At 44.9% G+C, this 17,013-nt stretch overlaps 1 protein-coding gene across 3 annotated transcripts in view; it reads right to left on the bottom strand.

Annotated features, from left to right (window-relative positions):
- LOC122793038 overlaps nt 1-17,013 on the bottom strand; it is a 1,023,021-nt gene that overhangs the window by 814,353 nt on the left and 191,655 nt on the right. For all 3 annotated transcript variants that reach the window (XM_044060702.1, XM_044060700.1, XM_044060701.1), the window contains exon 5: nt 16,479-16,576. In XM_044060702.1, coding sequence (XP_043916637.1) covers nt 16,479-16,576 — 98 coding nt within the window. The remainder of the gene's footprint in view (nt 1-16,478; nt 16,577-17,013) is intronic.

The following is a 17,013-nucleotide window of genomic DNA, read 5'->3' on the forward strand; positions in this document are numbered from 1 at the left end:
TTGAAGGCTGTCAGAGCATTCTGTACAGCTAGCATCTCTTTCTGATTGATATGTAGGTGCATTTGATTTGGGCTCCAATGGCCCTGAATGCATCTCCCTTCCAGATGTGCCCCCCCCAAGCATAATCTGATGAGTCTGTAGTCAGGGTTTGGGCGGCAAGGGGTTGAATGAATGACAGTCCCTTGTTTTGGTGGCAGGCCTCTGCCCACCATAGGAACTCTAGCTGCAGAGCAAGGAATGATAGGAATCATTGTTTCCAGGCTGTGACAATGTTGACTCCATAAGCTTTTTAGGTACCACTGAAATTTCCTCATATGCAGTCTTGCATATGGAATTAGAAGAATGCAGGAGGCCATGAACCCAAAGGCTTGTAGAATTTGTCTTGCAGATAGATGGGTTTTTGTGTCCACCTGTTTGCAGTAAGTCATCAACTGAATTTGTTTTTCTGGCGTAAGTCAAGTCATCTGGGCAGCTGTATTCAAGCTTGCACCCAGGAATGTAATTATTTGAGAGGGTACCAGTTTTAATTTCTTTTCATTTATGGTGTACCCTAGACAAGTTAGAAGTCTTTTTTACAAATGCCAGATGTCTTCGAAGCGTGTCCTTGTTTGCTGCCTGAATTAGACAATTGTCCAGGTATGGATAAATCTGAATATTTCTTTGCCTGCAAAATTCAATTACTGGTGCCAGGCACTTTGTGAAGACCCTGGGCGCGGTAGATAAGCCAAAGGGCAGTGCAGAGAAATGGTAATGCAAATAGCCTGCTTTGAAGCGGAGGTATCTTCTGCAAGGATTCCCTGATTGGGATATGCAGATAAGCCTCTTAGGTCTAGAGTTACCAACCAGGCATCCTTGCCTAGCATAGGTAGTAACTGTTGGAGAGTCAGCATCTTGAATTTTGGAATGTCCAGAAATGTATTTAGAATGGATAAGTCCAAAACTGGACGCCATGATTTGGGTACCAGGAAAAGTCTTGAATAAAAACATTGTCCTTTTTCCTTTTCTGGTACTGGTTGAATAGCCCCCATACTCATGAGGGACATAACTTGTTTCTGGGCCTCTGCCCACTGATTTGTAGGCAGATCTGGGCATCCGTTTGGGATATGCAATGGGTGGAAATGAAATGTGTGTCCTTGGGATACTATATTTAAAACCCATTTGTCCTGGGTAATCAGGTGCCGGTTTTGTGCATGAAGTACCAGTTTTCCCCCCAAAGGGGCGGTCAAAAGATAAGTGCTTGGTGATTGCAGTGGAAGGTCATTGAGACTGTTTACCGTAGGATGGTGCCTTGCTACTTCCAGGTTTGGAGATGGAGGCACCCCATTGCTCTGTTCTATAAGTTCCTTGCAACTGAAACCTGGAGCCTTTGGAATGTCTGCGTTTGACCTGAGTGGCTCTAGTGGGTACTGGAAAAGACCAGTTCTTAGTAGGTCAGTGCCTACTGAACCTGGGTGGCTGCACTTGTAAGAAATCTTTTACAGTTTGCATAGATTTAGCTTCATCTGCCATCTTTTTCAAAACTTCTTCATCCTCATTACCAAATAGACTGCCCTGTTGTAAGGGAGCATCCAACAATTTTGCTTTAACATGGTCAGGTAGATTTTGCTCCTTGAACCAAGCATGCCTTTTTATCACAGATCCATTTACAGCAGCCCTGCAAGAGGCCTCCAAGGAATCAAAACCACACCACAAAGTACGTTTTCCAACCTGTTCAGCTGAATGCAATAAATCCTGCAACTCTATTTTCCACACAGTCAAAAATCAACAATTTTCTGTTTAAGTAAACCCATGACATGCTGTTGATATTTAAGCATATGAAATTAACAGTTTAAAGCCCCGATTGCCAAGGGTGCAGACGTGTAAACCTTCTTACCCCATCTATCCAGCTCCCTGGAGTCTCTATCAGAAGGGGTAGGATTTTTAGCAGTAGAAACCTTAATGCCCTTGGGACCCTGAAAAATGGCTTCAGGGTCAACAGTAGGGTTTTTAAAAGAGGAATTTGTGGGAGTCAGGAACCCTGTAATATCTGTCTGGCTTACTAGGAGCTGGAGGCAGGGAACTAGGAGTCATACTGGACTCTGAGAAAACATCAACAATGTCTAGAACAGAAGGTATAGCCAAAGGCCTATGCAGAGGAAGAAGGAAATCCCCGTGTCTCTCTTTAAATTCTGAGAAATCCTGACTCTCCCAGTGAAAGTGTTCCCTTAAGGTATGCAAAATTTATCCAAAAGAAAAATCCTCAGGAAGGGAAGCAGAAGGGATGGAATCTTCTGATTCAGAGTCCTCATAAGTGGGAATAAATAATTCCTGATCAGAAGAGGAATCAGAAGAAACAGAAACCTGATCTGAAGATTCATAGTCAGTGCCTTGCCTAGGCCTCTTAGCGGGAGGGGGATGGGTACCCCTGATCAAGGTAATTAAACCCTCATTTTGATAATTTGTTTTTTAGGCATCGGGGCCTGTACACATGGCCCAAGCATCAGTGTTTTAGACACAGTAGTTGTTTTTGGCCTTAGTTTTGAAGATGGCGTCGGTTTAATATACAAATCTTTAGGCCTGAAAATACCCTCAGAAGCCAGTGCCTGCTTAGCGGCTCCGGACCCATCTAAGGTAGAGACATCTGTGGGTTCAATACTTAAAAGTATCTCGCGGCATACCGGACTCCGAATGGGTCTCAGTAGAGGCCTGCAAATCAAAAGTAGCTGGTATCAGGGGCTGTGAAAGCGTCTCACTAAGTACCGGAGAACCGGCGACTGGCTTAGGAGAAGCTTCGTAATCGGTTTTGGACCTCGACGGTCTGTCTCTGTCTTTGCGTTTTTTTAGGTATTCCGGTAGTCGGATTGCTAACAGACGACATTTCTGGATAGTTAAATCTCGAGCCAAAATATTTAGAAGCAAAAATATACCAACGTTTAATAGTGCGTTGATTAAATTTAGCACAAAACCGACAGCAAGGCACGTTGTGATCAGGGCCTAGGCAAGGAATACAGTACAAATGAAAATCCTTATGAGGTATTTGCTTTTCACAAGTAATACAATTTTTAACTTTTACTGACATCAGTAAGGAGCAAGAAAGTTTCCCCAACGAGGTACTTGGCTTTTAGTTGAAGACTTCGGTTCTGAAACTCTAAAACGAAGATTTCAGGAGTCGGCCGAACGGCACTTGCAAACTTCTTCTGCTTTGGGCACCGCATGGCAAGAAAGACTGATGTAATGGTGTCGGCTGCATGTTTTATACCCCTGACATCATGGAATAAGGGACAGCAACAGACGCAGGACTCAAGACTTTGTTAATCAGGCCGACTGAGGGCAACCTGCCAGCAGATGTAATGACCAACAGTGAAACACGAAGAACATTCTGGCTAATGGCACTAGGTAGATTCCCACCACCATGGACCCCAAGTCCTGAGAACTAGATGGCCCTGGGGATGAGAGATTGAGAAGACATTGAACAGGAGGTCTGATTAAGTGCACCCACCAGGGTGGGAGTGCTGCAATCTCTGAGTGTCCAACTGAATCACGAGCTCTAGGCTTTGGGACGGAATGAGGTTGGATTTCGGGTGTTCACTGTGATGCCTATCCAGTTGAAAAGCTGTAGTAGATATTGAGAGGCAGTGGTCAAATGATGTTTTGTGGTTGCTGTGAGGAGCCTCAGGTGAACTGCAACCTCTGCCGTGCACTTGGTGAACACCTGGGGGGCAGTGGCGAGACCAAAGGTCAGGGTTCTGAGCTGGCAATGATTGGACTCTACCCGAAAGCAGGGATGTCTTCTGGAGTGCCCGTCTATTTTTATGTGATAGTACGTGTCCCGGAGATCTGTGGAGCACATACAATTGTCCTTGTGCAACAAGGACACGATGGACTGAAGAGTGACCACCTGGAACATGGACTTCTTGACAGAGAGACAGAGTTTGCCAAGGTCCAGGATTGAACACGGGTCCTCTGTCTTTGGCAACAAAAAGAGAAAGTAAGTTCCAGATTCCCATTGTCCTGGGGGGATCTCTTGGATGGCTTTCTTTCACAGAAGCCTGAACACTTCTTTCTGAACTAGCTCTCTCTGATGAGGTGGTGCATCAGGCAGGTTATCTCTTGATTGGAGGAGTCGGGAAAAGGGAATAGAATAACACCTGGAGATTATTTTTAGCACCAAACTATCGTTTCTGATACTTGCCAGACTAAAGGGTGCAAGGACAAACTACCCCTGACTGCCTCAAGGGCAGGACAGTCGGGCAGCACTTCAGTAGCACTGCAGGGACTTCTCATAGAAGGGTTCGCTGGACACCTGATTTTGCAGACCCCCTCCCCCTCTGCCCCCCGAGGTGGTGTCAGTAATTGAACCCTCTCCCCCGACCTCTAGAGGAGGGAGCATCTTGAGCATTCTGGAAGGCAGACTGACTTGCAAGACCGCATCTTCCTAGCCTCTTGAGTCTTGGAAAAGGAGCATTGAGGGGTGGAGAATTTGATTCCTACAGCTGACAAAGTCTTGCCCTCCTACTCACTGGGGGTGACAGCTTCTTTGAAGGAAGGGCCAAGCAGGGTAGAACCATCAAAAGGGGCACTGGTGAAAAATGCCTTGAAAGACTCCTCAAATGTGCAGCCAGGCATGACGTCAAATAGCGATGCCCATGCAGGCTGCTCGAAAGGCTCCTTCCATCGCACTGGCAATAAGCCTCATGAATGAAATGGCAAGGAAGAAAGTGTGGATAGTTTGGGGGACACCGTGCCTAGTTCCCCGGCAGGGAGTACCTCAGAAAGGAATGTACAAAGCTCCTTTACCAGGTCCCTTTGAAGTTAGGTGAAATGTGTCAAATAATTGACAGCCCCACACCCCAAAGGTAGCTGAGGTGAACACCCACTTTCCATGCCTATCGCAAGGGACTCGTGGTTGGGGGGGATGGACGGACATGCTCTGTTCTGCCAGCTCCTTTTTGGTTGCGGCAGCTACCACGATTGCATCGACTCATGCCTTTAGACCAAAACTGCATGTTGGAAAGGGGGGGGGGGCTAAGGAACTTGTCAGCTGGTTTGGGGACAGGCTCCCCAGTGTCCGACTCCTTCTATATCCTGCTGGCGAGGTGGTCAAAGAGTTCAACTGCAGGAGGGGACACCTAGGAGGTAGATGGTCCTGAAAGCTTTCAGGAAAATGGAATCTCTGAGGATGGGGGAGTGGGGGGGGGACCAACTGCCCTTACGCTTAAGGATTTCCAAGATGTCCCCAAAGGAGACCTGGGGGACCCGTCCCCTTCATCAAGGTCCATATCCTTGGTGAGTGACTCAGCAAGGGAGTCCCAAGTGTTTCCTCTTACACAACGGCTTCCGAAGAACTTCTTCCAAGGGTGGTTTGGGGGAGGACTCTGACAAGAGGGGGACCCTAGGTGGCATCTCCAACTTGAAGGTCAAGAGGGCCGACCAGGGACAGGATGAGTGGTGTCCACGAGATGGGGCTAGGATGGTACCTGGAAGAAATCTCTCTGGGAGTAAAAGATCTGCTCTACGACCCGGAAAGCTGAAGGACTGGACGATGCTCTGTCCGCACTCGCAGTAGGAAGGCCCACCTTGAGAGAAGGGCCAGCACAGGCCAGAAAGTACAGTTTTGTACCTACCATAAATGTAGATGTTAAGAGTACATATGCTGCTGCAGTCATCACATTTGGGTTATCCTGCCGTCAGGCGGTCACACAGTCGGCCTGAATTCCAAAGCCTTGGTCCGGCGCCGGTTGTCGTCGCTTCTTCCCTGACGTCAGTGCGGCAGGGGTATAAAAGAGGCAGCAGATGCCATTTTCTTTAGTTTTTCTTGCCCCAGATGTCAGGTGCCCCAAACTAGTAAGGCAACATAAGAGGTTTGCAAAACATACATAAAAGGATAATCAAAAGTGGTAGCTATAAGCAAATACACCATATAGACATGTATCCAGAACCTGTAGATGGAGGAAAAGACTGCTAGAAAGTGGGGATGGAGGGAGGGTAACCTGGACTGCAGCAGCATATGTACTCCAACATCTACATTTATGGTAGGTACAAAACTGCACTATGTTCATCGTACTATGCTGCTGCAGTCATCACACTTGGGTTGAGTCCCAAAGCTAAGGTTGGGTGGAAGGAGCTATACTGTGCTGGGTGCAGCTAGGATGCCCTGCAGGACTGCAATGGCAAAGCCAGCCCTGGATTTTGAGTATAGAGGAAGATGGTAATGTTTGGTGAAGGTGTGCACTGAACTCCAGGTGGCTGCCTCCAGAATGTCCTTTGTTGAGACTCCTCGGAGGATGGCTGCTGAGGTTGCTGTAGCCCTGGTAGAATGAGACCTAATGCTAGCAGGCACTGGTTTGCCATGGTGAGTAGCAAAAGCAGATACAATGAGCTATCCATTTGGAGGTGGTCTGTTTGGAAATAGGTTTACCCTCTGACCCTGCTGCATAGGATACAAAAAGTTGGTCAGATTTTCTGAAGGCTTTTGTTCTGTCCAAATAGTAGCGTAGCCGTCTGTGAATGTCCAAAGAGTGAAGGAGTTTTTCCCCTTTATTCTGTGGGTTTGGATAAAAGGTGGGCAGGTGTATGGTCTGATTGAGAGCCACACTGGAAACTACCTTTGGCATGAAAGAAGGGTTGGTTCTTAAAGATACTCTGTCCTGATGGAAAATGAGGAAAGGTTCCACTGCCATAAGTGCCTACAATTCTGAGACCCTGCGTGCTGAGGTGATTGCCAGTAGTAGAGCTGTTTTCCACGATAAATGTTGTAGATCCGCTGTAAAGGCAAGTTCGAAAGGAGGTAGTGTTAGTTTTTCTAGGACAAAATTTAGATCCCAAGCTGGAGTTGGTGGTTTTCTGGGGGGGGTCTTATGTTCTTTGCCCAAGAAACTGCCTTAGTAAAGGGTGAGAGTAAATGGATGGATTCGTATCATGAGCGGAAATTGCTGAAGCATGGATCTTTATAGATGAAAAAGAAAGTCCCTTGTGTAGCATCTCAGATAAATATTGGAGTATTTGTGGAATGCTTGGGATGCCTGGATCTAGACCTTTGGTCTGGTTCCATGCACAAAAACGTTTCCATTTGTCTGAATAAGTTTTTCTGGTGCTGGGCCTCCTGGTCTCCAGAATGACATTCAGGACATCCTTTGAGAGGAGAGGAGATTGGTAGTTTAAGGTATCTTCCATGCAACTATGTTTAAGGTTCTGAGCTGGCTGTGAAGTATCTGAGAGTTTGAGTCAAGAGTTTGGGGAGTTGAGGTAAGATCCATGGAGGGCTGCGAGTCAGGCTTCATAATAGTGGGTACCAGTGCTGGGGTGGCCAGTCCGGAGCAATGAGGATCATCTGTGGTCTCTGATCTGACTTTCAGTAGTACCTTTGTCAGTAGAGGGAATGCGTAGACTGACAATGCTGCCCAGCTGAATGAAAGGGCATCCACATTCCAGGCCAGGGGATAAGTCCTTGTGCAAAACTTTTGTAGCTGGTAATTGCAGGTTGAGGCAAACAGATCTATGTCTGGTGGACCCCATGTTTGAGTTATCATTGCAAATACTTGCGGGTGTAGTCTCCATTCGTGAGGATCTGTCAACTTTCTGCTTAATTCGTCTGCCAATAAATTCTCCTTTCCTGGCAGGAATTGTGCTTGCAACTGTACTTGGTAAGTTAATGCTGTGTTCCACAAGGCCATTGCCTGCCTGCATAATGGGTAGGAGTGAGTTCCTCCTTGTTTATGTACCACATTACTGGGGTGTTGTCTGTCCTTATTAGAAGTTGTCCTGGATGCAAAAAGTCCTTGAAGGCTGTTAGTGCGTTTTGCATGGCTAGCATCTCTTTTTGATTGATGTGCAGATGCCTTTGGTTTGCAGACCATTTGCCCTGTATGCATTGTCCTGCCATATGTGCACCCCAGGCGTAGTCTGATGAATCTGTTGTCAAGGTTTGCTTTGCTGGAGGTAGTACAAAAGGGAGACCCTTGTTTGCTTGGCATGCTTGAGCCCACCATAGAAACTCTTTTTGAAGGCAGGGAATGAGAGGTACAATTGTTTCTAGGCTGTGCCTGTGCTGGGACCATACACTTTTCAGGTACCATTGTAGCTTTCTCATATGCAGCTTTGCATATGCAATTAGTTGAATGCAGGATGCCATGTACCCCAATGCCTGCAGATATTTCCTTGCAGTGAGCCGGGTAAAAGTTGCCATCTTTTTGAAGTATTGAGCCAGATGTGTTTGCTTGTCTGGCTTGAGGTAAGCCATCTGGGTAGTTGTATTTAAGCTGGCACCCAGGAAAATTATTTCTTGTGAGGGTATTAGTTTTGACTTCTTTTTGTTTATTGTGTACCCTAGGCAACTTGGCAGTTTTATTACAAAATCCAGATGCTGCAGTAGGATGTCTTTGCTGTCCATTTGGATCAGGCAGTCGTCCAGATAAGGATAAATTTGAATTCCTTGTTGTCTGCAGTAAGCAATTACTGATGCCAGGCATTTCGTGAATACTCTGGGCGCAGTAGATAAGCCAAAAGGCAATGCAGAGAATTGATACTGCGCTGTACCTGCCAAAAATCTGAGGTATCTTCTGCAATCTTGTCTGATAGGCATACCTGCATGTCCCTCTTGGAGGTCCAACGTTACCAGCCAAGACTCCTTGCCCAGCATGGGAAGAAGCTGCTGTAAAGTGAGCATTTTGAATTTGGGTATCTCCAGATAAGTGTTTAGAATTGAAAGGTCTAAGATGGGTCTCCAGGCTTTGTCCTTTCTGGGTACAAGAAACAGTTTTGAGTAAAAACCTTGACCTTGTTCTTTGATAGGTACCTTCTGAATTGCTCTTAAGTCCATGAGGGCTGTAACTTGTCTTTGAGCCTCTGCCCATTGGTTTGTTGGCAGATTTGGCATGCCTCTCATCCGTGGTAAAGTGTGTAGGTGAAATCTGTAGCCTTGGGTAATAATATCCAAAACCCATTTGTCCTTTGTTATGATGTACCAGTTTTGTGCGAAGAGAGCCAGTTTTCCTCCTATAGGTGCTGCCTGGGCAATCTTGCTTGGCAGGCGAAGAGGAAAGTCATTGTGTTTGCTTCCTGAAGGGCTGAGATCTGTCATCTCCCCCTCTTTGAGATGATGCTTGCCATTGTCTAGGTCTAAAGGAGCCTTGTGTCTGGCCTCTGCTCCTAGGGCGTCTGTACCTGCCCCTTTGGGGTCTGTCTGTAGCAGGAAAGGACCAGTTCTTTGAAAGCCAGTTTCTGCTGAAGCATGGAGGCTGTACCTGCAAAAAATCTTTAACTGTTTGCATTGATTTTGCTTTTTCTTCCATTTTCTTTAAAACCTCCTCTGCCTTGACACCAAATAACGCATCCCTTTGCCAGTGGAGCATCCAGTAGCTTTGCTTTGACATGTTCTGGTAAAGTTTGCTCTTTTAACCAAGCATGCCTACGTATAACAGATCCTGTAACAGCTGCTCTACATGAGGCCTCCAAAGAACCAAAACCACATTGCAGGGTATGCTTTCCCACCTGCTCTGCTGCATGCAACAAATCTTGTATCTCTGAAATGTGGCTGTTCTGTTTGAGGGCTCATTTTCTGTTTTAATTGAGTAAGCAGGTACTGCTGGTATTGAATCATGTGGAATTGGCAGTTTAATGCCCTCATGGCTAAAGTGGCAGATGTGTAAACTTTTTTCCCCCATCTCTCTAATGCTCTGGAATCTCTTTCAGCAGGAAGAGGATTTTTAGCTGTAGAGGCCTTAACCCCCTTGAGACCTTGGGAAATGGTTTCTGGGTCTGCTGGAGGTCTTTTACACAAAAACGTATGACAGTCAGGAACTCTGTAATATCCGTCAGGCTTGACTGGAGCTGGTGGTATGGAATCTGGGTTTAGACAAGATTCATTATAAACATCATCCAGAATGTCTAAGACTGGTGGAATAGCTAGGGGTCTATGTTGAGGAAGAAAAAGAAACTCTTGGAGTCTTTTCTTGGAATCAGAATAATCCTGGCCTTCCCAGTGGAAATGCTCTCTCATGGTGTGCAGGGTTTCTCCAAAAGAAAAATCTTCAGGAGGAGAAACAGAGGGGATAGAGTCTTCTGCATCAGAGTCTTCATAAGAAGGGAAGGGGTAATCCTGTTCCTCTGAGTCTGCTGAGGAAATGGATTCCTGGTCAGATGGAGGGTAATCTTCCTTTAGTCTAAGCCTTTTGTCAGGAGGCGGTTGTGAACCCCTTATAAGGGTGATCAGGTCCGCCGCCATTTTAAGCATCTGCTTTTTAGGCATAGGGGCCTGTGTGGTAGTCCGTGGACTCGTTTTTTTAACTTTTGTCATCGCTTTAAGTTTAGCGTAAGATTTAACCAAGAGAGTCGTCTGTTTGTATACAACTTCAGAAGCCGAAGGCCTGTCCCTAGTATCCGGGTCGCCAGCCGTGGCGTCCGCGTGTTGAGAAGGATCGGGCTCCAGAGGCCCAGTAGTCTCTTTCTGCGAGGTAGTCGAATATTCGGAATCCGCGGTAGTCAGGGGCTGCGTAGGCACCTCACCGAGTACCAGGGATCCGGAGGCAGGCCTAACTGAGACCTCGGTTTCTTGTCTAGGCCTAGGCTGCCTGTCTTTGTCCTTGCGTTTTTTGTACAAAGCTGATGTCGGACGCTCCGACGACATAATATAATTGAATCTTCTACCAAAATAATGTCGGGCGGTATCAGCCCGACACTTGATAGTGCGTTTATTGAACCTAGCGCAAAACCAACCAGAGATGTAGTGGTCTGGGCCTAGGCAAGGAATACAATAGGAATGGAAATCCTTATGAGGTATTTGCTTCCCACAAGTAATACAATTATTAACTTTGTCTGACATCGGTCTGAGGCATGAAAAGTTTCCCCAACGGGGTACTTAGCTTTAAAGAAGACTTCGGCTGAAATTCTGTTCGGAAATCTCAGGAGCTGGCCGACCGGCACTTGCGAACTGCTTCTGCTTCGGGCACTGCGCGGCAAGAAAGACTGAAGAAAATGGCGTTGGCTGCCTCTTTTATACCCCCTGCCGCACTGATGCCAGGGAAGAAGCGACGACAACTGACGCCGGACCAAGGCTTTGGAATTCAGGCCGACTGCGGGACCGCCTGACGGCAGGATAACCCAAGTGTGATGACTGCAGCAGCATAGTACGATGAACATCCTCTGGGCCTCCAGACAGTACCAGTCCCGAGCTGTCGAGAGATGAAGTACCAAAGGGAAGGGACCAGTCTGAAAAACCAGGACCGGAACCCCATCCCAAGGACTCCAGGGCGACTGCTCGGGTCTGGGTTCCCACCTGCCCAGGGGGAACCCGAGCAGGAGGAGTTAGGGACTCAAACAGGGTAGGAACAGAAGGGGCCCCCGAAATCCTCATTTCTCTCCCCTTACAGGCCAGGAATTTCGAAACCAAAGGGGGGGGGTAGGAGATGGCCCCCCTAGCCAGAAGTGCAGGGGACGGGAGAAGCCCCAGCTCAGAGCCTTAAGACAGGACCTCATCATCCTGTACACATCAGAAGGGAGTAAACTCCTGAAGGATCTGAAGGAAGCAGAGGACCTAGTTGAGGATGGGTGTCTTGATCCAGAGGAGTGCCCCTCTAAAGAACAGCTTCTGTGCTTGGAGATAGGAGACTGGTCCAAGCCAGAGCCTGAGGGGGAATCCTTGATAATAGTGGGATCCAACACTGATCCCGGATCCAAGCTCCTCTGACCCAAAGACAAGGTAGGATCTGAAGGCCTGGATCCCACATGTCCCAGATTTGAGGGAGCCAGATCTGAAGGCCTCAGACCAGAGACATCCAGGGGTTGATTCTAGAGACCTCGGATCTGAAGGCTTAGGAGCGGAAGGACGTTAAGGCCTTCCTTTTGTGCTCCGAGGGTCCAGATTTAGCAGAGGACTGAGCCAAGGGACCCCCCTTAAGCCAACCCTTTCAACAAGAGTTTGTTTCGGTGCTCAACCAAAGCCCTGGGGTTGAACGCAGCACAAATGTTGCATTCAACCTCCAGGTGATCGGCAGCCAAACAATAAAGGCACTCCTCACGCGAATTGGAAACTGGCATCTTCCAACCACACAAGGAGCACCGCTTAAAGCCTATAGGTTTGCTTATGTCTGACAAGCCTAAGGGGCAAGCTAACTCATTACCGTTAAGTCAAGCAGAGGTTGTAACAAAAGAAAACTAACAGAAAAGACACTCACAGAAGCACAAATAAAAACTAGCTTGGGAAACTGTAAAGCAACTACTCTAAGAAGAAAAACTACACCAACTAACAGCTACTAGAAAGAGTGCGCCAAAAAGGAACAACCCAACAAATTTAACAACAGGGAGGAGAGGGATAAAACTACTGCTAGAAGAGAACGCTAATATATTAACTAACAAAAATGCCAAAAAAAGAAAATATTAGACTACTTATCCCATAACAGGAGCCAAGCCAAGAAACCTACATCTGCAGCCGAGCACGGCAAACAAGATTGGGTGGGGGGTGGCGCTAGAGGGCAGCAAGTGATTATGGGAATGGGAGGAGCTCAAGCCTTGAAGCGGTCTGTAAAGTGACAGCTCAGCTCTGATGTTGAATAGAACACACAAGAGTGAGGAACAGTGACATGAATAACATCAGATACTGTAGTTCAGATATCCATCTAGCAGAGGGGAAGGCTACCAACAATGCAATTTTAAATGCCAGCATTTGGATGGATGCTGAAGCAGCTTGTACAAAGAGTGGAAAAGGTAGCTTACCTTTTCTAGCAAAATGTTTAAGTCCTAGTGAGGAGCCATTTTTTTTTCCTTGTGGGCTAAAGTGCAGGACCCCTCAAGGAACTGCTTCACAGGCAGATGCAAGCATACAGGAGGATACAATAGCAGACAAGCAAATAAGACTGAGGTATGTACCATAATGAATGTATAAGTCTGCTTTGAAAATGGACAAATGGCCAAGGACCACAAACAAATAAGCTTAGCTGACTGATGTCATCTGTTCAGGCAGCAGTGGAGGGAACCTTTTCTAATTTTCTGTGCAGGTTTTCTTGACCACCCTCAATGTGTGTTCAACATGTGTTCAGAAACTATGCACCTGGGTAGGGATAAGCACTGGATTATCCACCCTGTCAACCTCAAGGTCCTAGGAGTGGACATATGACAGACCCAACGTTCTGGGACAGGGCTACAAGATGGGGCAGCACTAGACCCCCTCCCCTCACTAGCTAAGCTCAGCAGAAGGAAGAAATCAGTGCTGACTATGCCAGAAGGGGGTTAAGAATCTTTGGCTTGTCTTATCCTCTCCAGGTTATTTCAGAAGAGCAGAGAGAAAAAGGATGGAAAGTACACAGAAATAGGGGCTGTATGAGGAAGGAAGAAAAACATTTGTCACCTAGGCTACCTTCTCTGGGATCCTGGTGCAGATTTTTCTTGGCATTGTTTTTTGGAGAAATTATTTTTGGCACACTCCACTTGTAGACCAAATCTATGAAAGACCTTCTTTTAAACATTCCCTCATTGGGGTTGCAAAAAGGCCCACTTAGTTTATTTGCCAAGACGTTGTCACGTTATATGTATTGGGTGATTGGTGCCAAGTCCTGGATGATCTCCAAATTCCTGAACTGCTAATCTGCAGAGAAGACAACAGCGTGATCCACTCAGTGTGTCATGCGTCTCAGAAGGCCCCAATGGCTAGGACTACTGACATTTCTTTTACGTTTCTGTGCCTCCCACACATCCATTTGTTCCAAACACCCTGGAGTCTCATGTATCTAATGCATTTGTTGTCAGCACCTGGGACTCCGTTTGCAGACTGAAGGGGACTCCTTTCTTGGGCAGTAGACACACACTGTTAATCATGCTAGTGCTTTTCTTGTGCAAGAAAGCAGTGAGATCTCCACTTACAAAGAGTAAAGATGCTGGCATCACCTGTTATTTAGGCACACTGGAGCTTCTTCAGGTGCAGACTGGCTAGTGGGACCATTAGAATACAGGTTGCCATGTTGTCCGGCAACCCAAGCAATTCCATGGCTGATGTACTGCAGAGTTTGGCATATAAAGGAACTGATTCAACAAGTTAATATCCAGTTAATATGGTTATTTTTGGATTCAAAATTACACAGCTGTAACATAGCTTCTAACAATTTATTGTTCAGCCGATATATAGACTTTAAAACTAGTATATACAACATGGCTTTCAAAATAAAGAAATCCTAGACTCCCATTACTCCATGCTTTTATAGGTCATTCTTGGCTTATCAGACACCACATGAAGGCTAACATTACTTTTATCTTCTTAACCCGAGTTTTAGAGGGAGTTAAAGCAGTTTTGAATAAAAAATACTACATGGTAAAATAAGATTTGTTAATATGTTAATCAGTAGTGCACCTTCAAATAAAAGTTTCTATTCTGTCTTATTTGATTTAATTCACTTATTATTTTAGGAGTATTTTATTTTTTCTACAGTTTATGTTAGGAATATTCCCAAGTATTTTCTAATCATTATCTTAATATATTTTTCTTTGAAAAGTTTTGTATAGCTTACCATTTGGGTTCACTATTAAACATGATTTTATTACTATTAAGTCTCAGTAGAGAAATATCACTGAAATTAATTGTATTCTGTACTTCTTTAAATGGAAGATTACATTTTTATTCCCACTTACTAAAATATAATCTGCGACTAGCATCTTTGACGTGCACGGATTATGTTAAAACCCATCTTATCATATTACTTCTTACAGTTTTAGATAAGGATGCCCATTGTCACCTATACATATTGCACTAGCTAAAGGAAGGGCTTTAGACCCTCAATTTTCCTTCTTGGCAAAAGTTAAATGATTTGTTAGATAAATATTAAATATTAATGGCTTGGTTTTATTATACCACATTTTGTTGTGGACTTTTGTATGCAGTTTTCTTTTTAATTATATGGTTATTTGAATTTTTATAGTTTTAAACTTAAAAAATTTAATAAAAATTATAAAATAAATTTCCTTCTTTACTGGGAGTGGATTTATCTTTCATGTTAATTATGGCACTCTACAGACAACTGCAGTTTGTTTGTTTGTGTCTTTCGGCTTTTCCCGGTTAGGGGTCGCCACAGCGGAACTCCGGTCCGCTAATGATTGGTAGTGGATTTTTACGTACTGGGTTACCAGCCCTGACACACAACCTTCGACGAAGGCACGCCCCATTCACGTATGCCTCCACACAGAAGAAGCTCTAGCTGATAATTGAATGGGACAATGTCTTGCTTTGAGGCGACAATGCTACCGCAGTACACTGAAGAAAGCCTGTCAAAACAGTTTAGGCCACAGCACTCCCCCCTAAACTTACATATGTTCAACTCCAATGAGGCATGACACTGGAGGAGAGAACTCCACTGTTGCCAAAGCAGTTTTCACAATACTCACTCAATCTAGCAGCATTCAATATAAGGGTTTAAACATGCCCACCCCCCCCCCAAACACCTTACATTTCTACTTGTCTTCTCCTTTCCAACCTTTCTTCTTTTAGAATGCTCTTTGTTTAAAGATTGGTTAGCTACTTACTGCTACCTGTTGAAAAAGCCATTGGTTAGTTTGGCAATTTTTGTTACATCTAGGTGTGGAGTGGAGTAGCTGTTTCATTGGTTGTCTTTTCCTTTCCTTCACTTTTCACTAATTTTTCGTCGGTTGAGGGTCCAAAAAGTAAGATACGTCCAAGGATGCTTTTAGTAACTATCTCTCAACATTCTCTGGTACAGCCTAGTCTGAACCACATATACTTAAATGCTTGCAGCTTTCCTTTGGCTGCTGGCATCAGCACAATCATAGCTCCACTTCATTGCATTAGACACAGTCTGAGCCTTTTTTTTTACCCATTTCTACATTAGGGATTTCACTGGTCATATACACTTGAGCATATTGCTGTGAATAGAGGTATGTCAGTCTGCCCGTCAATTAATACCTCTACTGGGCAAGCGTACAAAAAATAAAAAAATAAATAAAAAGTGCATACATCTCTGTTAAAATGATCCAACACCTTGATCAAAACTGGGAAAGTTGAATCCTTGAGACACTTCATACCTGTATCTGGCAAAGTATTTTTATATTGTTGCCTGTCAAAGTCTGGATAGAATTAAGCAACATTATGACCAGTAGAAAATTTTCAAGGGAACCAACGATCTCTGGATTAGCTATTCCCAAGGGAAGGATCAATATGAAACCTTTAAATTCTGTATCTTTGCACAAGTCTATAGAGGTTGCAAAACCAAGCTGAGACTTCAAAGACCAACATGATGCTTAATCTTCACTATCGGAGAGTCGAAAGCCCAAGGAGAGTTGACTTCAGGAGATGGTAAACTGCAATTAGGTAAAACTGATAGAAATTCAGAGACTGTGTCCTTCCACCTGCCCCAACATCACAATGCTTAACTACATCAACATGACTAAAAATTACAGTAGCCAAAAAGTTCTGGTTTAGAAATTGTCAGCCACAATGGTACAACATTCACTAGAAAGTAAACAAGAATCAGTTAACACCTAGTCAAGAAAAATGTGCTAATTACCTTGACGGGGGATCATCAATCATGTCACCTTTACCACCTTTATTAGCTCTGCAGTTTTTTAGGTCTGAGAATCTTACAGTAGATGGTTGCACTGTATACTGAAAGAAAAAATAAAGTGTGGAAATATTTTAAATTCCGGACATATCAGTAACAAATAAGTTGTTCAGATCAATGAAAATGGACACCAGCGTTTTAATAGCTTAATGCAGAGCATATAATGTAAATCTACCCCGATGAAATAAAAGTCAACCTGAAGTGGATTAAATCACATCACTTTAATTATTTTTATCACAGTTCGACATTACTCATCCTCCTAGACTTGCAGACTACCGCCTTCCAGTAACCCACATTCGTGCTCTCTAACTAGGGTGAGAAACTTATCACCCCAACAACACAGAAGGAATTCTTTCTTTACGCAACCAGTTGACATGGAACAAGTGTAAATATCTGCTTACTGAAGGAACATCCAATAGGAAAGGCACCTGTAATATGGCACAGATATGCAGATAATTTGCAGAGGTGACAAACGCCACCC

The sequence above is a fragment of the Protopterus annectens genome, chromosome 2.part0 (genome assembly GCF_019279795.1).
Source record: "Protopterus annectens isolate FY-2018-M chromosome 2.part0, PAN1.0, whole genome shotgun sequence".
NCBI lineage: Eukaryota > Metazoa > Chordata > Ceratodontiformes > Protopteridae > Protopterus > Protopterus annectens.